The 23027-nt window shown below is 41.7% G+C and overlaps 1 protein-coding gene across 5 annotated transcripts in view; it reads left to right on the top strand.

The window, feature by feature from the left end:
- Positions 1-23027, top strand: part of EPHA6 (EPH receptor A6) — a 343972-nt gene that overhangs the window by 295139 nt on the left and 25806 nt on the right. For all 5 annotated transcript variants that reach the window (XM_083498568.1, XM_083498569.1, XM_083498570.1 and 2 more), the window contains one exon: positions 14694-14903. In XM_083498568.1, the coding sequence (XP_083354694.1) occupies positions 14694-14903 (210 nt within the window). The remainder of the gene's footprint in view (positions 1-14693; positions 14904-23027) is intronic.

Raw genomic sequence — 23027 nt, 5'->3', positions numbered from 1 at the left:
GTCATCAGCATACTGATGGCAACCCAGCCCAAAACTCCGGACAAGCTGGGCGAGGGGGCGCATAAAGATGTTAAAAAGCATCGGGGAGAGAATCGCACCCTGAGGCACTCCACACACCAAGGAGTGACGCGATGACAATTCCCCCCCAAGCGCCACCCTCTGTCCCCGATCAGAGAGAAACGAGCGCAGCCATTGAAGGACTGTGCCCTGGATCCCCACGTCGGCAAGGCGGTGGTCCAGGAGTTCGTGATCGACCATGTCAATGGCTGCTGACAGATCTAGAAGAATCAGCAGCCCCGACCCGCCTCGATCCAGCTGTCTACGAGATCATCTGTTAGGGCGACCAGAGCCGTCTCGGTCCCATGACCAGCACGGAAGCCGGACTGGAATGGATCCAAAGCAGATGTTTCATCCAGAAACCTACCAAGCTGTTCAGCAACCGCTCTCTCAATCACCTTACCCAGGAATGGGAGATTCGAGACCGGGCGGTAATTCGATAGATCTAAGGGATCTAATGATGTTTTCTTTAAGAGTGGACGCACCACCGCCTCCTTCAGTTCCCCTGGGAATATCCCGGTGCCAAGGGACAAATTGATGATATCCCCCAGGGGGGCCCGCACCTCATCTGCACACGCTCTAATCAGCCATGACGGGCACGGGTCAAGAGGACAGGTGGTGGGCTTTCCAGCTTGGAGGAATCTGTCCACATCGGCTGGAGATATCCGGTCAAAGTGGTCCAATACTGGACCCGAGGACAGTCGAGGGGCCTCCAGTTCCTTTATTGTATCCAAATTGGCAGGGAGGTCATGGCGGAGCAACAGGACCTTCTCCGCAAAGAAGCTCGCAAATGCCTCACAGCTGTGTGTCAGATTGTTATTTAAATTTGGCTGTCCTTCAAGGGACGTTAAAGACCGAATTATACTAAATAATTGCGCCGGGCGAGAGCTAGCGGATGCAATGGAGGCCGAGAAGTCAGACTTCTTAGCGGCCTTCACTGCCATCTCATAGGTTTTCATAAAAACCCTATAATATGTTCTTGAGGCTCCGTCACGGGCACCCCGCCATACTCGCTCTAGCCGTCTGAGGTCCCGCTTCATTTTCCGAAGCTCCTCGGTAAACCAGGGAGCCCGGTTTCTGCGGGGTCGCAGAGGGCGCTTAGGTGCGATCTCATCGATGGCTGCCAGGAGCTGAGTATTCCAGCCCTCAACAAGCTCAGTCAATGAGTCGCCAGGGGGAGCAAGGTCCCGCAAGGCTTGACGGAATCTATCAGGGTCCATCAGCCTCTGCGGGCGAGCCCAAATCGGCTCACCACCTAAGCAGGGTGGGGGTGGAAAGTCAATCCTGGCTTTCAGAGCGTAGTGATCAGACCATGGCACCTTCATCGAAGGAGACATGATCACATCTATACCGGCGCCAAAGATCAAATCCAGTGTGTGGCCTGCTTGATGTGTGGGGCCCGAAACAAACTGGGAGAGCCCTAGTGTCGCCACGGAAGACACCAGGTCCAGAGCCTGTGAGGAGGGAGTGGCATCAGCGTAGAAGTTGAAGTCTCCCAATACCAATAGGTTAGGGAACTCCAAGGCCCAGCCGGCCACCGCCTCCAGCAGGCCTGACAGGGTGGCTGCTGGTGCGCTAGGTGGCTGGTACACCAGCCAGACAGCCAAGCTCTCCTCGGAGCCCCACACTAGGCCAACACATTCAATGCCGGGGATCGATGGCGATGGTAGAGCCCTGAAAGAACAATCTTCCCGGATTAATACTGCCACCCCTCCCCCCCGGCCCACAGTCCGTGACTGGTGGAGGACGGAGAAACCCGGGGGCGCCATCTCTCGTAAGGTAACAGTTACCCCTTCGCGCACCCAGGTCTCTGTCACACAAGCCAGGTCGACCCCCTGCGAGGTAAAGAAATCTCGCAGGGTAGCAGTTTTGTTGCCTATAGACCTGGCATTGCACAACACCAGTGAAGGAGGTGAGTAATCCTTGCTCACCCTACCCTCGTCCCTCGGGATGGGGCGCAGATTGGAAGGGGTACGAGCATATCCGTATCTCAATCCCCTTCACCTATAACATCTGCCCCCACCGCCATACCTCCCTCGCCCCTCCACGGTAGCAATCCCAAGCCTCATACTAACCTCCATTTATAAAATAGAAAACAAAACAACCAAAAACAATTATGCCCAAACATAACCAATCCCCACCCCACTCAGTGTCCGACCCCAAAACAAAACAAAACGGAACAAAACAACAATACATAGATAAAAACCACCATTCACGGTGGCACAACAAAGTAAACAATAAAAACACATTTAAAACACCTTAAAATATATATAAACATGTTTAACATATGCTGCAGCAGCACCAGTGTCCTTAAAGCTATTACGGGGGTGAGCCTGGGCCCCGCCCCCTAGGCCGGATGGAATTGGCCTGAGGAGGGAGAGGCCTTCTCCAACACTCACGATGCAGCAGCAGCGATGTCCCATGGAGGTGACCTGGCAACACAGCTTAGCAGACACTTTTTCCATTCTTCTAGATTATGATATTATCTGATTTTAGTATTTAAAACAAAAAATATGTACTGCATATATCATTATTATTATTTATTAGATTTATAAACTGCCATTCATCAAAAGATCTCAGGTCAGTCCACAAGGAAAAAACACAAGATAAAAGCACTAATAAATAGCCAAAACAGAAACAACAAAACAGTAACCCCCTCTGTAATATACTACTACTATATCATACAAAAAATCCAAAGTCTCAATATTTCTAATTATTTTTGTGCAAATTAATAAAAAAGCAAAGGTTCTGTTACTTTATGAATTGTATTACTAATGTTTACTATTTCTGTACAGCGTGTTCTGGTTTTTAAAGGGGCACTGCGACTGTTTTATATCAAGGTATAAATCCAGAGAACCTTATTGCATTTGGGTAAAATAACAGATTGTTGCAGAAAGTACTCCTTTTATTGTTGACATGTACTTCAGACCTTAATAGTGTAAAGCACCATAATAAGTTTTGTTTCATTTCTGTGGTACATTAACAAAAGACAATACAGCAGAGTAAAAGACCAAAACGTATTACCAAACTTAAATTCCTAAAGGCAAGTCCAAAATAGGCCAAGGGAGGGAAGTGAAAAATATTTTCTGTGGGAAAGAAATGTCAGGATATATTGCTCTTTGAAGAAGCAGCCATTATATAATTCCCAGTACAGCCTTGCCATTAACCTTATCCTTTCTGTCAGTTAGAGGTTAGATGCTGCAGCAGAAGCTCATGTTAAATAATGTTGGGAAAGGAGACGAGAGTTCCATAAAATGAAGTCATAAAGTGTGTGCTATAAATCCATCTAACATATCCTCTCCAGTCAGAGTTCATTTTGGGTGGAGGAGACCCACATGACACTGCAAAGTTTAATAGCTCCCATCTTTATTTGTCTGCTGTAAAAAATGCTCAAAATGAGCTTGTTCTCATTCTTGCTCGCTCTCTTACTCTCATGCAGCATGCACACATGCCATCTTTAGCAGGCTTTGCAACAAAGTTGTAGAATGAAACCAGGGGTGTGTGGTAGGTGTGGGCTGCCTCGGGTGTCCCACTGAGGGGGTGACAAAATGGTGGGCGGCACTCACTGTGGGGCCTGCAGCGCACCCAAGTCACACATTTCTCCTGGGAGTGACGTGGTGGCATGAGCGCCCGCAGGCTCCACTGTGCCCCAAACAGTCCGCTTGTCGCCTCCCCCTCAGCTGTAGGGCAGCTGAGTGGAAGGAGGCAGGCAGACTCCTCGGTGCGCCCGTGGACGACTGGCCCCGCCCCCATGGGCAGCTGGACCCACCCCAGGCACCCAATCGGCTTCCTCCGCTGCGGAACAAAACCTCCCCATTTTATTTACTTGTTTTACTTATTTTGCATATATGTGTTCCTGTTACATGAGGGACCTGAATAGTGATTTGACAAATTCGTATTCTGGTAGATCACCATCCCTCCGAGATAATATTTTCTTAACAGTTATCTTACACATTTTTTAGTTGTTGCTTCAGGATTATTCTCTATCTCCTGTATTTGATAAGCTTTGCCAGATTGTGATGCTTCACATTACATGGCTCAGTGTCTCTTACACTACTAGAGATAACTGTGTTTTCAGCTAACAATTATAAACAACTGAGTTGTTACAAAGAACATGTCTCTTATAGTATTATTTATAAAATGTGTATACTGCCCTGAATCTGTAGATCTCAGGGCATACCATAGCTCAGACTCTCTTGCCCAGGTGAATAACCTGCCTGCTGGCTTCTCATTGAATAAAGGCTTATTGTCACAATTATACTATGGCAGCTTACCTGGTCACAGGGTAGGCAGCTGTTGCAGTCCATCGTGGGCTCCCCCCCCCCCCAGGAGCAATGCCAGGGGGCGCTAGGTGGCCAATTGTGGGGAATTCCTAGGCCGGCAACTGAAGATTGATGGGCTTTCTCACCACTGGCTTATTTTTGAATCCTGGCCAATCCGGCTAGATCAGGTGGGAGGGGCTTGGTCCCAATATAGGCAGCCAAACCCTGGGACTGCTGTTGGCCAAAGAATAGTCAATAAATTATGTGAAATCAGGACCTAAAGGAAGAAATAGGTAAAAGCGGCTGGGAAAGTCCTATTTAATTCAATTCACATATAGGAGTAAACCATAGATGGCATATATATATCCAATTATACTAAGTCAGAGCATTAAAACATTAATACAGTGGTACCTCTAGTGATGAACTTAATTCGTTCTGGAGGTCCGTTATTAACTTGAAACCATTCTTAACCTGAGGTACCACTTTAGCTAATGGGGCCTCCCACTGCCGCTGTGCCACCGCTGCCACACGATTTATAGTCTCATTCTGAGGTAAAGTTCTTAACCCGAGGTACTTCTTCCATCTTAGCAGAGTCTAAAGTGTTTGTAACCTGAGGTGTTTATAACCTGAGGTACCACTGTACTTACCTACCTGCAGTAAACTTATCCTGCTTCCACATGTGGTGGACTTGCTCCCACATTAAGCAGTTTTGAGTGAAGCAGATACCATAGCATGACAGTTGATGGAACTGCATTCACATGTAGCTTAGCTCTCTATGTATGTAGGGAAAACCAAAGACTTTGTTAACATTCTTATTTAAAGCATTCACGTTAACAATAGTCATCCATTAGCAATCACTGGGAGGAGACCTGCTGTTACACTGGTTTCAACTGCTATGTTTAGTGCTTTAATGGGGAAATTAACTAAGACAGGGCACAAAGAAAGTACACACAATTTTTGTGACATTGCTTTTATTTCATACTAGCAACTTTCTACTTGGCATTGCTCAGGAATTCTAAGAAACCAGAAGATCAATTGTTATAGTCATTGCAGTTTTTAAAGGTACAGTACATCATCATGATTCAGAAAGTTTTCCAATTGTATCCAAACATAAGAAAACCTACTTCTTCGTGCTAGGAACCATAATGCAAAATTTAGTTAAAATAAGTGCGGATAGTATGCTCTCTCTTTCAAGCGTGATTTAAAACCCCAAATGCAGACACTATCACATGGCATAAGTTAAATGTCATAACACAAGCCAGGGTCAGCATGCTAGTTGTTTGCCAATACTCTTATTTTTCAGTCCCAGGTAGAGGACTAAACTAGAAGGCAGGAGGGGAGCAACAATACACAGCTGGTTGGCTTTATTGGTCACAAGCTGTGCAGCCAAGCCTAGTTTAGATGTTCTTTAACTCTATAGAGTAGGTCTGGATGTTCTGGAAAAAGTAAATTCTCTACCGCAGTTGCTATTGTACTGAGCAAAGTATTGATTGATCTTTTCTTTAATGGTGCCAGTCCAGGCTGGAGGCCTGATTGAATCAGCAGAGTCTGGAAATCAAACTGTTACGGAAAAAGTATTTGTTTTAAAAACATGTACAAAAACTTGGTCCAGCAGCTTTTCAGCCTTTGGAAATTTGCTACACAGCTATTTCAGGATGTGCAGTGGGTGAGGGTGTTCTACCATCAGCCTTTTATAATAAAACTCCAGTCAAATACTTTGTTGTAGATACTGAGAGTCAAGATACATTTGTGCAGGTCAATGACATTTTTTGTTGTTTTGTCCTAACTTTAACATGTTCTGTGTAGTGATCAGTTTGAACACTGAGCAAGTTTATAGCTTAGAGAGTAATATATGAGCTCTCTCCTGGTCTTCCTGAAGCAGAGACAGCCCTGCTGACATGTAGACAACATTCCTTTCTTCCCACAGCTCTGAAGCAACATTAGAAGCTCCAGGAGTCAGGACACATGAGAAAAGCCTACACTTGGGCTCGTGCATCACTCGTCTGGCAAGTGGTCAAGGGATGAGCCATAGCATGGATTACTCCCACTGTTTGCTTATTTATATTTACAATATTTTCACCCCATCCTTCAAGTTGAAAAAAGGCTTCCAGAAGAGGAATCAGACAATACCTGCCTTCAGCTCACGGTCTAAACGGCATGATACAAAAGGAAAAGGGGCTGAGAATGACTCAGGCACTATTTACTGAGGCCCATCCACACTTTTGCTTTTTCCTCAACTTTCCCCCAGATTAACCTGCTGTTTACCACTGAATTGGAAGAAACCCCAATCAGTTTTTCTGCAGATTGACCACTCTGATCTATGTCTAGAACAAGTGGAAAACCTCTTAGACCCATTCTTTCTAGGCATGGAACAAGTGGAAGTGTGGACAGGCTCTTAGTGGCAGTGGCGTAGCGTGGGTTGTCAGCACCTGGGGCAAGGCAAGTAATTTGCGCCCCCTAACCCGTGGATTTGCGCCCCCTAACCCATGGATTTGCGCCCCCTAACCCCCAGATGTTGTGCCCGGTGCGGCCGGGCCCCCCTGCACCCCCCACGCTACGCCACTGCTTAGTGGCAATGTTCTTATAGTGACCAGCAGGAATGATAAGAGTTCAAGGAGAGAAAGAGGCAAAGGTTACTGGTCTTTTAGCTGAACTGGTGGGATGGCTGCTGCTAGATGAGTAGTGGGCAGGAGGTGACCCTGGTGGAATTGAGTGGTGTTTGGTTTGGTCTGTTTCCAGCAGAGTCAGTGGGAAAGCACTGCTGTCCCATCCCTCCCTCTGTAATAGCCTCCTGGAAACATGACACAAAATTTTTCATCTTCCCCTAATATTTCAAGGCATTCCTACACCAACAAATTTTGAATGCACAGAAAGCTGCCCTACATATCCACATCAAGTGGTAGAATTTTGGGCTGCATTGCTTCAGACTCTGCTGGTAGGACTTCATATTTTTAAATGAACACGTAAAAAGCTTCCTTTATGTAGGAAACTAGTGCATCAGGCAGAGAGGATACATGACTTTCCCCTGATGAGTAGGTGTTGCCCTACAAGGAGTTTTTTATATGGGTAAATATTTTAAAAATTGCCCCACCTGCAGCCTCAAGTGATCCAGTTGATAATTGTACCACCTTGTGTAGAAGGGTTCTTTGAATAAATAAAACATTCCCAATAACATCTTAATTAACCATTCCAACTGTATCCTAAGCAAAGGTATGAACTTGCCCAGGTATTTTCATAATTAAAAAGGGATTGGTGTCAGTTAAGTATCAGTATTCATATCTTTATGTTCCATTATGTTATTCTGCAAGAAACTTTGTTCCCCACACCCATGGTTCAGTTCTCACAGTTAAAGGCAATGAATACATAAATCAAAGTATAGGCTGTGGAAGTGTGAACGTTATGCACTTCTGATTTTCTATAATTAAAGATTGAAGTGGGACTTGCAGGTCTGAGTCAGATTTTGTTTTTTGGGTGTAAAATGGTTTCTTCTCTGGAACACTTTAAGAGCAAAGTTCTGCTGCAGAAGGAACAGCTTCCACTGGGGAAGCTTGATTTGTTGCCCATAATACTTTATGCAGTGTTCTGTAACCGGACTGGAATATTTCTTGAGTCAAGTTTTGCAAACGGCATCAGATGCTGAATATAAAACAATTTCTCTCATGTGCATTGGATGGGCAGCATAAATGTGCAACCAGCCAGGCATTAGATATACTTTTGGCTGTCAAGGATAGTTTATTTGGCAAAGCTATTAAAGACTGTTTAGAATTTGATGGAACAGTGCTCTGGATAAATTCACTCTGGTTTGAATTGTTACAGAGGCTGATAAACATCCTCAGCAGCCAACTGGGAATTGTATCAACAGTACTTCTTGTGTTAACCCCTGAGAGTCGGAATAAGCCCTAGATAACAACCCTGAGTCACTTAAATACTTGGGGGAAATTGCATCTTCCCTCTTGAGACAAATAAAACAAAAAAGAAGAGGCAATTGCCAGAGGATATCTATATCAAGATGTGTATCTATTCTGAGTTTATTTGCATAGAGAGTCAAGTATATGAGGAAAAGCTGTATGAGTTGTTACGGGATCACAGTTGATGTCTGAGGAACATTGGGATGTAGGGCTGATGAGAGAATCAAGGCCTGTGGTAGTTGAGACCTAACAAATTGTGGCGCCTGTCTTTTTAAAGTGGTTTTAAATTAGGGCTCTGTGTATGATGTATGTGGAGATGTGTAGAGGGGAATCAGAATGTGGCAGCAGGGACAGAATTCAGCTGCCCAAGAATCCTGGACTTCTTACTTTTTTAAAAAAGCAACATTCTAGCTCTTATGGCTTCATAGATATAACTGAAAGTGGTCGGCAATATCTGCTGAAACATCTGAACCCACATGGTTTGCGGAATAGGATTTCAAGTAGTTGGGACACCACAGCTTCATTTACTTTTTTATCACCATGCATGAGTTGCAGAACCTAGAAAAAATATGCAATATAGTAAACTGTATGATTATTTATGCTATTTGAGAGTAATTTTGATTAATTCCATAGTTTCTATAGGTTCAATTATTTAAGGACATAGGAAGCTGCTTTATACTGAGTCAGGCCATTGATCCATCTAACTCAGTATTGTCAATACAGTGGTACCTCGGGTTACATATGCTTCGGGTTACATACACTTCAGGTTACAGACTCCGCTAACCCAGTAATAGTGCTTCAGGTTAAGAACTTTGTTTCAGGATAAGAACAGAAATTGTGTTCTGGCGGCGTGGCAGCAGCAGGAGGCCCCATTAGCTAAAGTGGTGCTTCAGGTTAAGAACAGTTTCAGGTTAAGAACGGACCTCCGGAACGAATTAAGTACTTAACCTGAGGTACCACTGTACTGTCTGGTATCTGCCTTCTATTATTTCAGACAGGGAACATTCCCCACCCTACTTGAAGATGCCTAGGATTGAATTAGGGACCTTTTTTCATGCAGATGCTCTGCTACTGAGCCGTTGGAACCCTGCTGCAGAATATATTTTTTGAGCCTTGTACAGTTCCATTAACATGGATTTGTAGATCAGGCACGTCCAACTCTCAAGAGACAGCGATCTACTCCCACTATTAAAAAAACTGGCAGTGATCTACTCATTGTCATTGCCAAGAGTTTTTTTGGGAAGGGGTGGTCAGAGTTGTTGATCTTTTGGGGAGGGTGCTCCAGAGTTGTTGAGCTTTTCAGGGAGATCGATCAGGAGCAGCCCCCGGAGATCCGTGATCTACCTGGAACCTGAATCGCAATCTACCTGTTGGACATGCCTGTTGTAGATACATGCTCAGTAATAACTCCACAGCCAAGACGTTTGACAGTTGTCTTCTCTGCCAGCTTCTGTAAGAATGCGCAACCTTTCCTTTATCTAGTCTGGAAGTCAGCTCTTGACCACATTTATTAAACCTTGTTCTGAAGTCAACACTAGTATTTTTATTAGTGGGGAAGATGTTCCTTGAAAGCAATTTATAGTCGCAGTTTAGGGCCAAACTACACCTGTGTGAGAGACAGAAAATATTGTCCCAGTCCCCAAGCAGAGGAAATGTGGCCTTTGTCATGGGACGTGCATCCCTGCAATAACAGATAATTATTTGACGCAAAAACAGCCAAAAGGAAAACTGCACTATTGAAAGATATTGAGGGAATAAAGGTAGCACAGGAAACAGTATTGAGAAGCTTTGCAGACTACGTTGCTTACGGATTAGTGTGGGTGTAGCATGACATGATCTGGAAAGTCAAGTGTGTGAGAAATAAAGGCATCACTTAGAAGCAGAACATATGGAATAAGGACAGGATAAAATCACACGCTATAGGCAAGTGTGAAATGCTGAAGTACTTGAAGATGGGGAAAAGATATATTTCAAATGTTATGCAGTAGCAATAATCATAGAGGTTTGGAGTGACAAGAATGTGGCAAAGAACATTTTGAAGTACTTGTTTGGAAATATATTACTAAATTATGGTCAAGAAAAGACAAGAAGCAGTCTGAATTTTCTTAAGGTGAAGGACCTATAATCCTTTCTTTGACCTTTGAAAGCTACCATATCCTCAAAGCAGTATTGTATCCTCACTCCTATCTGACATGGGTATCCCATGAGGTAGTGCTGGGGAAGGGAGGTTGCTGTTCAACCCTATACTATGTCCAGTTGGTCAATAATCTCTTTCGCACATTGGGTTTATTCCTGGGACTGGCTTTGCTTTGGAATGCTGACGTAGCAGCTGTGGCCAGGAATGCAATGCTTTTGCACAGTTTCAGTTAATATGGCAGCTGCTCCCCTTCTTGGATAAAACAGATCTGACTACCACATATGTCTCAGTCACACCTAGACTGGATCACTGGAACACATGGGGCTACTGTTAAAAGTGTCTGAAAATGTTAGCCAGTGCAAAATGCAATGGCTACATTGAAATCTGAAGCCCATTTTTCAGAGCATACTACTGTATTAGGATTTTGTTTCATCTGCATTGGCTTCCGGTTCATTTCCAGACTCATTTAAAGTGCTGGTTCTTAACTGTAAGGCCTCAATGGTTATGGATCAGGAAATCTGCCACTCTCTATGCACAATATCTCAACTGCACCCCCAGAGGCTTGGAAACAGGGCCTTCTGTTGTATTGACAGGTTGTGCAGCTCACTCCCTCTCACTTTAGGCTAGCTTTAGGCAAGACCTTTTTTCTTTAGGAACCTAGGAAAATGCCTTATACTAAGTCAAGCCATTGGTCCATCTAGCTCAGTGCTACCCATACCAACTGAGCTATCACCTTTCCCATAATTTCACTTAATTTTTTAGTTTAAAATGCCTAACTCCCCTGTGGATCAAGCTGTGTTTGGTTCTGCTTCTTTTTTTGTATTTAAATCAATTTTATTAGAAGCCATATGAATTGTAAGTTTGTTTGCAGCTCAAAAATTATATAAATAACCTTATAAGATAGATAAACTTTTATGCAATGTTGCCAGATGGCAGCATTTCACTCCTCATAAGTGCATTCCAATTAATAAATACCCCAAAAGGAATCCGTATGAATCTGTATAATCTATTATTTCACTTGCTTCCTTCTACAAAATTGGTGTTGATTTGTTTGTTTATTACTGATAGAGATTTTCAGTAATGACAGACAATGATACCCTTCCTAAATTATATCCATGTAGCATTTTTTTAATATCAAAATGTAAAATGTAGTAACTTTTACTTCCTGGAATTCAGCTTTATACCAGAAAGGACCTGGAGACCCAGTGAGACCTGAATATGGTCCTGATGCAGGGAGAAAAAATAGAGAAGAGTCACAAGATGTAAATTTACTTGCACACTGGATTAAAGCAGCTGCGTTGACTAAATGAAAACATGCCATTTTTAAAATCCAGCAGCCATTTGAATAGAAGACTGGTTTTATAGTTTTAGCCGATTTTTACCTTTTCTGCATTTTATCTCTTGTACACCACTTGAAGGCCATAGCAGTTAAGCAATATATAAATTGTTTAAACAAACAAAAATAATAAATAAAAATATTTGCAACATGCCAAGTAATTAATTTGAACTACTTGTTATTGGCATGCCTGAAACTGTAGTTAAGAAGTCAGTAGTAAGATCTGAAGAATTATTATTTGTTCAAGTGAAAGAAAAATGCCTACTGTGTTAAAATTGCTGTTTAAACTGTCTGCTCTCCTGAGTCTTCATACTGTGAGTCACTTTAAGTTCCCTTGCCAACCATCTTAAATGGGAAGGAGAAGTGTTTCAGCTGCCGGGTATGTTACAGAAAATTCAGAAAGTGTGTTCTCTCCCTTCCTTATTAATCTGTGCATTTGTCCTCCAATAATTTATGTATGAAATATGTTTCTGTTGGTGACAATGTACCTATTACTTAGTTGAATAGCCACCATGGTCTTCAAAATGTGTATTTTAACTTACAGCAAATCATATGAACCTTTTTTCAGAAGTCTCATCGTGTCCCAATTACTCCATAATAATGTCTTTAGGATTGCATTAGGAGCCACTTCCCTCATTCCTGACAAAAAAACCTCTTCGTATTTCCATTATGGATTGTTCACATTTTTTCCATAACTTTTGTCGGATTTCTGAAATCACATGGTAAATGTTCCTCTCAGAGCTGTAACTTGCCTTTCAAACAGGATAGAAAAAGGAGACAGAAGGAGAGAGCCCCTAGAGCAGGCATGTCCAAAGTCCGTTTTGGGGGCCTAATCCAGCCTGTCGGTCAGTTTAATCCGGCCCCTGTGGCAGTTTATTTCCAGGGGTAAAATCGTTTAAAAAAGGTCAACTTTGGTCAGCACTTTGGTCGGCCCCCACAGCCCTTCACTTCATCAAATCTGGCCCTCTTTGAAAAAAGTTTGGACACCCCTGCCCTAGAGCAAGGATGGGACATCTATAGTTCTCCAGATGTCATTGGACTCCAGTTCTTATCAGCCCTAGCCAGAATGGTCAATAATCAATGATGATGGGAATTATAGTGCAACAGCTCTTGGAGAGCAACAGGTTCCGCACCACATAATTTGAGTAACAAATTGGTATTGAATATATACCGGTATATAACATACACAAATGATATCAAAGATGAGAATGAAGTGATATAACATCAAAAGCAGGAAAAGTTAATTGATTAAATACACTTCAAATTGTACAATAACAATCAGGCTTGAATGCTGATTACTAGAAGCACACAATAATTCAATTTATAAACTTCAAAAAAAAGAGGAGCTGATGGGTAACTGGCTTGTAAGAACAAATTTCCAATCAGAATTTCAGCAGTCCATGTAGCATAATCTACAGACTGCTATTTGCTAGAAGAGGCTTCCTCAACCTCAGCCCTCCAAATGTTTTGGGACTACAATTCCCATCATCCCTGACCACTGGTCCTGCTAGCTAGGGATCATGGGAGTTGTAGGCCAAAAACAGCTGGAGGGCCGAGGTTGAGGAAGCCTGTGCTAGAACAACTTCAGTAAAGGTTCTGTCGCTTCCCAATGCTAGCAACCCCAGACTATTTCTTAAAGCATTTTTTGTAATATTATAAAATATAAAATTAACTGCATCTAAAAATTAGAAAATGCAGAGTATTGTGCCAGGCTTACATATATGTACACCTGTTACTTAAATTTTTAAACCAGTAGTTTTAAAAAAAACCCATTGCCATCTGTTGCTGTAATGTGTTAAGTGGCCTGCATAAGATTGTGGGTTTGGAGGCAAAAGGATATAAACATATATTTTTTTTGCTGATTATCCAATCTTAAAGTCATGATTTTATTTCAAGTACTTTTGAAGGCAATTCTTGAGCCAGGACTTTTCTGTCCAAAAATGGATTAGTAATATGAAGAGCTAATATTTCTTATTTGGGTTATCTTTTCTACATTATTTCCATAGAGACATTCTAAGTAGCTAACCTTGGAGAAGAGTGTATCTATTCTTAGGATTTTTTCCTCTAATTTCCTCAGTATTCATCTTTAATTAAAGATTGTTGTCACAGGATTAGGCAAGAGATAGCTACTAATTTAGCACATAGCATTTTCATTCATGTGTTACCACAATCTTATTTGACAGACATAGTAGTGTAATTTGTAAGAGCTTGTTTATATAACAGATATGTCTATCATTACTTTGGAACTGGTTGCTAGACATTGAGCAGTAAATATTGTGCATTGGTCCATTGTCTGGCTCTAAAAAGACAACTTCACATCAGACAACTGTGAAGGCTAGGGGAATTACAGTGAAATGGTGATGTAAGTCCTTCACGGTTTAGGACCACAGTTCTTGTAAGACTGTTTCCATATGTACCTACCCAAACATGAATGGAGGGCCTACTGAAGGTACTGCCACCATTTTAGGTGTAGGAAGTAGGTACCAGAGAAAGGGCCACCTCAGTGGTGGCACTCCACTGTGGGAAATGCTACAAATGTGAAAAAAGGTCAAAGACCCAAAAGCCAATGGGGATAATTAAATAAATTACCGTATATACTAGAGTATAAGCCAACCCGAATATAAGCTGAGGCACCTAATTTTACCACAAAAAACTGGGAAAACGTATTGACTTGAGTATAAGCCGGTTCACCACACCACAAACCTGGCGGCAGCGGCGGAGGAAGAACAAGCAGCCCGAAAGAGCTGCTTTTGGGCTGCTCGTTCCGACGACGACAGAGGCAAAGGCGGCAGAGTATAAGCCGGGGGGGGCGCTTTTTCAGCATAAAAAATGTTCTGAAAAAGTCAGCTTATACTTGAGTATATACGATATATGGGGAGGTGTGCCTGGATTAGCAAATTGTGGTTAGGCATTTGCCAATGTAAACTGAAGAAAGTTGAGTTAAACTTGAAAATGTAAATGTTCTTGGAGCTGACAATCTACCTTCCTTGCAGAAGCATGATGGCCACTTCACAGTTATCCAGCTAGTTGGCATGCTACGTGGAATTGCTTCTGGCATGAAATACCTCTCAGATATGGGCTATGTACATAGAGACTTGGCAGCTCGGAATATTTTGGTCAACAGTAATCTCATGTGTAAAGTCTCTGATTTTGGATTATCGCGGGTATTAGAGGATGACCCTGAAGCAGCTTATACAACAAGTGTAAGTTTCTTTTTTATTTCTAATACAAAAAGACAATTGATGCAAGATTTGTATTTCTCATTTTCTTTTTACAGTAATTCTTAACTTCTGTCTCGATAATGTTTAGATTGGATGCTTCTTGTATTAAGCTATGTTTGTGACTTGTTATCTTTACTGCAAAATGGGATATTTCAAATGCCATTTTCTTTATCACGAAAGTACATCCGAAGAAGGTCCCTACTCCCATCCAGCCAATTTTATTTTGCTCTTTTCATTTTCTAGGGCCAGAGTTCCCCGTAACCTGAATTTATCTGTGATAATTGGAATTTTATTTTTGAACTACATAAACTTACTATCTAGATATTATTATTTCATATCCTAGAGTCACCACAATAACAAAGCAGTGAAACGCTTGTGCTTCCATTATTTAGGCATGATTAGGTTTATTTCAGATATCTTTTAAATTTGGAAATAAGGAATTACCTGAGCACGATGTCGTTCATGCATTAGTTTGGTAATTCAAATTTTCCCTCCGATTCACCTTGATTCTGTTTGTTGGAATATTACCTAATAACTTATGTAATGTTGTTCCTTCATTTTTTTATATGAAGGCATGCAGTACTGTAGAAAACTAGTCTAGGTCATGAATGCATCTTAATGGAAACTCACTTTAGCATTCCCAAACACTCTGCAACTAGGTTTATAATCCATACCTATACTGTGTATGAAAATTTCATTTGTTTTGTTAGAACTATAGTACCAAGAATGGTCATGGTGATATAAGTTTGGGGGAGGGAAACCCCCTAAACCCAAGAAATTAATGACTGTCAGAATCTATGTAATATTTGGAGTATTAAAGGGAAGATTCCAGGCCACTGGAAAAATACAGGCTAAGCTTCCTTTCTAGGCCAGGGCCTCACCTGGGATAGAGGCATTAACGTGTCAAAAGGTGTTGATGACCAACATCCATGAGGAATCCTTGAGCCTGGGCAGATCCAAGCAGGGGTGTGGAGGGAAAGAGAAGACCAGAACCATCTTGACAGACTGGCTGAAGGGAGGCTGGAGAGATGCCTTGGACTTGAGGGCTGCACTGCTGTGGGGAACAAGCCTCTCTGACTATGCTGTAAGATCTGAACTCCCTCCATATAAATCCAGGTGTAAATAAAATATGTGAATAAATCATATTTTGTAAAGCCACAACAGCCTCCACCTCATCTTGATTCTCTGCGGAAACATGACCCCAGGATGAGTGCCTGGAACCCCACTAGAATCTTGCTACTGCTCAGGTGACGTTGGGGATTGGCGTGTCGCCTTTGTAACAGTATATTTCAAGGTGCTCTGTAACCCTATGTTTTAGATTCTGAAGCCTTGCTCATTTCTATGGGATAAATGTATAACTGAATACAGCAGTATAGGGAATTTACCTGTCCCTTATAGGCATGTAGTCTGTGTACTTTTACACAGCTCTCCCAACCTTCAGGGGCTTTGTATTTTACTTCAATAGAGAACACAGAGCTGCATGCCTGTTGTGCACTCAGATCTGATCTGGATTCCGTTGAAATCAATGGGGAACCTTTTTAGGCAATATAGGTATGAAGGGGCAACATGACTACATGCCTCTTTTCTTTTGGCAAGGCACTTTAAGGCTGCCTGTTCTGGTGCTACCCATGGCTAGTTATTGCAAGGCACTTGTGGTAGGATATGCTCAGGGTCTGCCTGCCCTGGGCATGCAGGGAACAGGAGGTTCCCAGAGAAGGCACTCTCAAGTTTCCAGGCAAGGCAAGAGGCACTGCCGAATACATTGTAAAATGTAAGATGGTTTAGAACTGTTCTACCAAAAGGCGCTTTCTAAACAGCAAAAGAACAATATACCAACACTATGAAGACAACTATGTCTACACTGTCCAAAAATAATTGCCTGTGGAAGGCAGCGAATGCATTCTATGCCTGCGTGTGTACACACTTTGTGTTTGGAGAACTCTTACCTGTAAGTCACCTCCCCCAAATGCCCAATCAACTAGTGGATTAATAGTCACTCTCATCATCAATCCACACTATTTGTTTTTGGAAACTGCAGCCTCTAAATTGCAATATTGGCCATGCAGCAAGTGCTGTGTTTTTAAATGCTTTGCATCAACCACACATTCTTCAAACTCCTTAGAGCCTGTTCAGTTATAATAAATACAAATATCTGCTCACAGAAGAGGTCTAATCACATGTAAGCAGTGTAAAATTAGAAAGTAATCATAACTTCTCATTTTTTTAAAAAACTGCACAAGATCTCTCAAGCCATAATTTTTGCTTATTACAACCTATGAACTTGTTTTTAATCTAATAAGAGTTCCGGAGCAGGTTAGAAAGTGCTTGATTTAAAGCACTGCCATTAGGGTGTGTGTGTTGTGGCGTGTTTTTTAAAAAGGCTGCTGCATGCCTTTAAAAAGCTACCTGAAAGGCAACTTTTCCCAGCATAGAGATGCAGAAACTGGAAAAACTTCATCTGTTACATTTCCCCCGTCATGCTGTTTCTAAAGCCGTAGGAGCCAATGCAGAATAAAAGATAACAACCATAGAGAAAGCAGATATCTAAGGAAGGAGACGTGATGCAAGATAGCCCAGTTGAGAACTAAGAAAGGAAGGACTTGGATGTAGCCTATCTTTCTAGTCATATTTCCATACACATTGGCTCCATTTGGTGGGTTAACTCCTAATATTTATTCTGTTTCTTTAGAAACCAGAAAGTGTTTATGGACCTCATATTGAGTTTTATGGAAATAAGAGATAATTCTCTGCCTGATGTCACTGAAGGCAAGACTTGTTTTAGAATATTAAAACAAAAGAGAAAGACTTACAAGCTAGTAACATTTTACCTGTGGCACTTGTGTGTCAGGAATGGATAAGGAAACATCCAAGATAACTGACGAATATGTTTTCCCCCATCAAAACACTGTTAATGTATACTGGAAGTTGCCAGGACAACAGCCACAAACACAGTGACATGTCTATTTTATGAACAGAAAGAAATTCTTATCAATACATAGAGAATATAAGTTCTTGAACCTTTCATGGTTTATCAAAATTCCAGCATTCTAAGAAGTAGATTAATTTCCTCTGTCACAGTGTTTGTTCCATCTACAAAGAAGATGAATAATGGCTGGTTCACATTGTCACCAAACTTGGTGTTCTCTGGTGCAATAATGCAGCAAACATTTCTTTTGCTTTTTTAAAAATTAAATTTGCATACAGTATCTTATCCAAATTATCTATATGTGTTTCCTCCCAAATGCATGACATAGCATGTCATGTCGTGGTAAACACATAGTCTGATTCACGTGATTCTTGAAAAAGTAGAGAAGGATCTGTGAATTGGGAATATAGTTGTAGCCTATTATATGGCATGCAGAATAGAAGTTGCTCATACATACCCACTACCCTGCCATATGTTGATGATTCCCATTAGAACAAGTGCCAAAATTGGCTTTTGGGGGAGCAATCCTGATTTCTCCTATCAGTACTTAACAGCCACTACTGGATCATTGTCAAAGGCTCAGTTGCACTTTCTTGCAAGCTTGTTAATTCAATGTACAATCTACCACATGCTGCATCTAAGTATTCAGAATGACAGTTTTATGTTAACAGGAGATTAACATGTTTACAAATCCATCATTTCAGTGTGCTGTATGTGAGCATTAATGAGATGTTCCCTTTTCTTTTCCAACTAGCCTGATTACCCAGCTAGTCTTTTTATAAAGCCGGGGTGGCTAATATGTGGCCTTCCAGATGTTTCTGAATTACAACTAGTATCAATCCCAGAAGCATGGCTAGCGACCACAGATGATTCAAGTTTTGATCAGCAACATCTGCAAGGCCACAGATTTGACACCCTTGCATATAGATTCTGTACTGGGTCTTTTCCTGCCGCATTGAAAATGTAATATGCAGTACAATCCTATTCATGTTTACTCTAGTAAGCTCCTTTGAGTTCAGTGGGACTTTTGTTATTTAGTCGTTTAGTCGTGTCTGACTCTTCGTGACCCCATGAACCAGAGCACGAAGTAAGTGGGACTTACTTCCAGGTAAATGTGTATAGGATTGCAGCTGTGATGCAGCAGAATGATCTCCAAGGCTGGGTTTACCTGTCACTAATTTTTATTGTGATGAACTTATAGTAATTTAGAATAATGTTCATTATTACCCTTCCTGTCTAGCATTCTATAAAATTTTGGCTTGAATATATAAATACTAATATAGTCACTGCCAGAACTGCTTTTGCAAGCATATGCCGCATGTATAGAACACCAAACCAATTAGTCTTTTGCTGTGTATGCACTATGTTGTTGTTGTTTAGTCGTTTAGTCGTGTCCGACTCTTCGTGACCCCATGGACCAGATCACACCAGGCACTCCTGTCTTCCACTGCCTCCCGCAGTTTGGTCAGACTCATGTTTGTAGCTTCGAGAACACTGTCCAACCATCTCATCCTCTGTCGTCCCCTTCTCCTTGTGTCCTCAATCTTTCCCAACATCAGGGTCTTTTCCAGGGAGTCTTCTCTTCTCATGAGGTGGCCAAAGTATTGGAGCCTCAGCTTCACGATCTGTCCTTCCAGTGAGCACTCAGGGCTGATTTCCTTCAGAATGGAGAGGTTTGATTTTCTTGCAGTCCATGGGACTCTCAAGAGTCTCCTCCAGCACCATAATTCAAAAGCATCAATTGTTCGGCGATCAGCCTTCTTTATGGTCCAGCTCTCACTTCCATACATTACTACTGGGAAGACCATGGCTTTAACTACCTTTCGCATGATGAATTCTGCATATAAGTTAAATAAGCAGGGAGACAATATACAGCCTTGCCGCACTCCTTTCCCAATTTTGAACCAATCAGTTGTTCCATATCCAGTTCTAACTGTAGCTTCTTGTCCCACATAGAGATTTCTCAGCAGACAGATGAGGTGATCAGGCACTCCCATTTCTTTAAGAACTTGCCATAGTTTGCTGTGGTCGACACAGTCAAAGGCTTTTGCATAGTCAATGAAGCAGAAGTAGATGTCTTTCTGGAACTCTCTAGCTTTCTCCATAATCCAGCACATGTTTGCAATTTGGTCTCTGGTTCCTCTGCCCCTTCGAAATCCAGCTTGCACTTCTGGGAGTTCTCGGTCCACATACTGCTTAAGCCTGCCTTGTAGAATTTTAAGCATAACCTTGCTAGCGTGTGAAATGAGTGCAATTGTACGGTAGTTGGAGCATTCCTTGGCACTGCCCTTCTTTGGGATTGGGATATAGACTGATCTTCTCCAATCCTCTGGCCACTGCTGAGTTTTCCAAATTTTCCACATTATTTTAAAGCACATTATTTCCTTCAAATAATTCTGGGCACTGTAGTTTACCCCTCACAGAGTTACGATTCCCAGAAACCCTTAAATACGAGAATTCTTTGAAAGGAAAAACATGCTTTGGATGTGTTTTAAAATTGTAGTGTGTATGTGTCCTTTGATAGGGTTGCATACTAAAATGACATGCAGAACTTATAGTGTAAACTGATCACCAATATCAAACATCTGCAATCATTTTTCTTATTGCTGTTGACCTTCTTCTAGCTTATGCTTGCCGTTCACACTAAAGTCCCTCCACATATATGTTTGACCAAGTACCTGGATCTACGCAGTTCAGTCCCACATTAAATAATAAAAATGAGAACACACAGAAAACCATAAAGATTAATAATTTAATTAACCTGGAGATCACCACACCTGTTGTTTTGTATGACTAGTTGTGCTGGAATGCAAATCGGGATGCATGGCAATGGTGAATTGAAGCTGAGGCAATGGGACACATTTACCGGTAGTTTAAATCCTTGATTCCTGATCTAGTAACTGATACCTGCAAACTTTCTTTGGGTCAGGGGATATCTAAAAATAAGTAATACTGGCACACCAATATTGATGAGGTAGTAAATGCATATGATCAATTAGAAACATAGTAAGCATGCTGGTAACACTGAAAGCAAACTGACCATAGGAATAATTTAAAAAACAAAAACAGCAGCAGAATAATTGTTCCTGCTATTAAGATTTATAGAGCAAAATTAGAATCTATATTTTATATAGAGCTGAATTATGAGAAATGTATATGCTAATTCATAATGCAGAGTAAGTCAATATTTTAGTGATTATCTTCACAGAGTTCTGTCCCACAGGCCAAGACACATGCAGAGATAATAGAGATTGTCACCAGAGCCCAATAGAGAAAAATAAATAATTGTTTAACAATTACAACTGGCTTACCAAGCAGGTGGGTAAATATAAGTTTCCCAGAAAATGATTAATTGACCAAAATCTGAATCACTGAATAAAATTAAACATGGCCTTACGGAGATGTATGACGATGACATGATTTCCACACATAGAAATAAATTAAAAGCTATGGATGTTAGCATACAGATTAATATATTAGTTAACAAACATGATATTACTAGCCTTGCATTTTTATTTTTACTTTTAAATCACTGTGGGATGCTATCTCACAGCTATCTTGAATTTTAAGGTAAGAGAAATAATTACTCCCTCTTTCTGCTGTACCCATATTCCATGATTGAACAAAACGCTATCTCTACATTCCATCTGAATCAAGACAGGCTGTTCAGGTGCTGGACCCGTGCCCAGAGAAAGTAATGGAGTAAATAAGGCCAATAAGCTGAGGCTGAATCCTTACAAGATGGAAGCACTATTGGTGGGTGGTTCCTGGGTCTCGGAGTTGGTGAGGCAGCCAATTCTGAATGGGGTTGTATTCCTCCTAAAGGAACAGGTTCATAGCCAGGAGGTGCTGCTTCAGTCGGCATTGTCTTTGAAGGCTCAGGTAGCCTCAATGACAAGAAGTACGTATTTCAAGCTGTGGGTAGTTTGCTGGCTAAAGCCTTTCCTACACCAAAATATCCTTGTAACAATGCTATACACTCTGGTAACCAGCCATTTAGACCACTGCAATTCACTCTCAAGGAGGGCTGCCAGTGAAGGTGCTTGTTGTTTTTGTTTGTTACTACATTAAGTATTCTTGTGTTTTTATCTTGTAAACCTGTAAAGGGCAGGATAGAAATTTAATAAATAATAAAACTAATATGATCCAGAGGTTGTAGCTTGTGCAGAATGTAGCTTCCTAGTTACTTGTTGACAGAGCTAAGAGTGTGATAAACCACTCCTGGGAGAAGTGGATCAGCTGGCTTCTTTGCTGCCAGGCTGAGTCGTGGTGCAGAAAGCCCTACACAGCTTGGGTCCCTGGTACCTGAAGGAGTGCCTCTCCCAGTATCAGCTGGTCCATACCCTGACATTTGTCAGGGAGGCCATGCTGATAGTTCCGTTTGTAACCACTGTGCATTCTGTAGTGGCATGTTGTAGGGCCTTCTCAATGATGACTATGGAACTTGACCATGGAACTCCCTCTGGTCAAATACGGTATATATTTGCCCCTCTTGTTGATGTCCTTTTGACATCAGTTGAAAACGTCTCTTTTTATTTTGGCATGTTGAGGTTGGAGGAAATAGTTGCTCTTTCTGCTCCTGTGAATTTTTTATTTCTATTATTTTGTGAGTGTTTAATATTGTTGCATGCTACCCCGATCTCTGAGCAGTGAGAGGATACAAGGGTTTATGGTGCTTGCCCAGGGTTCAGCTTCCTTGGAATGAAGGTCAGTGTAGACTGTGGTGTCTTTAGGATATATGGTTTTATTTACAAATATATATAACCTGAACACAAGACGGAGGTGCCCAACAAAACTTGCTGCTCTATTAATCACAATTTAGGATCCCACACAGATCAAGCCTGTTTCTATGTCCAGCTTCCAGCTTGCTTTCTGCTCAGCTTACACAATCCGTGGGCTAAAGTATGCCTAGCTCTCTGTTGAATTGTGGCCAACAGGTTTAGATCTATTTGTTTCAGACAAATCTTCCACAGATATAACCGATTTGACTTTGTAGATACTGAAACAAAGTGTGTACTAGTCTCAGCAGGAAACCTGTGTGGGCTAAAAAAAATTTTTGCTCTGAACTTTGTCTTTCTGGTATCTTGGAATGGATGACATTCATTGCCTTTGACTGCCCCTCTGTGGCTGCACTGGAATTGTATTATAATACATAACAACTGTTAGCTGTCGTCTAACAT

Source organism: Podarcis liolepis (genome assembly GCF_965112155.1).
Source record: "Podarcis liolepis genome assembly, chromosome: 4".
NCBI lineage: Eukaryota > Metazoa > Chordata > Lepidosauria > Squamata > Lacertidae > Podarcis > Podarcis liolepis.
This window is presented reverse-complemented; position numbering and strand designations above follow the sequence as displayed.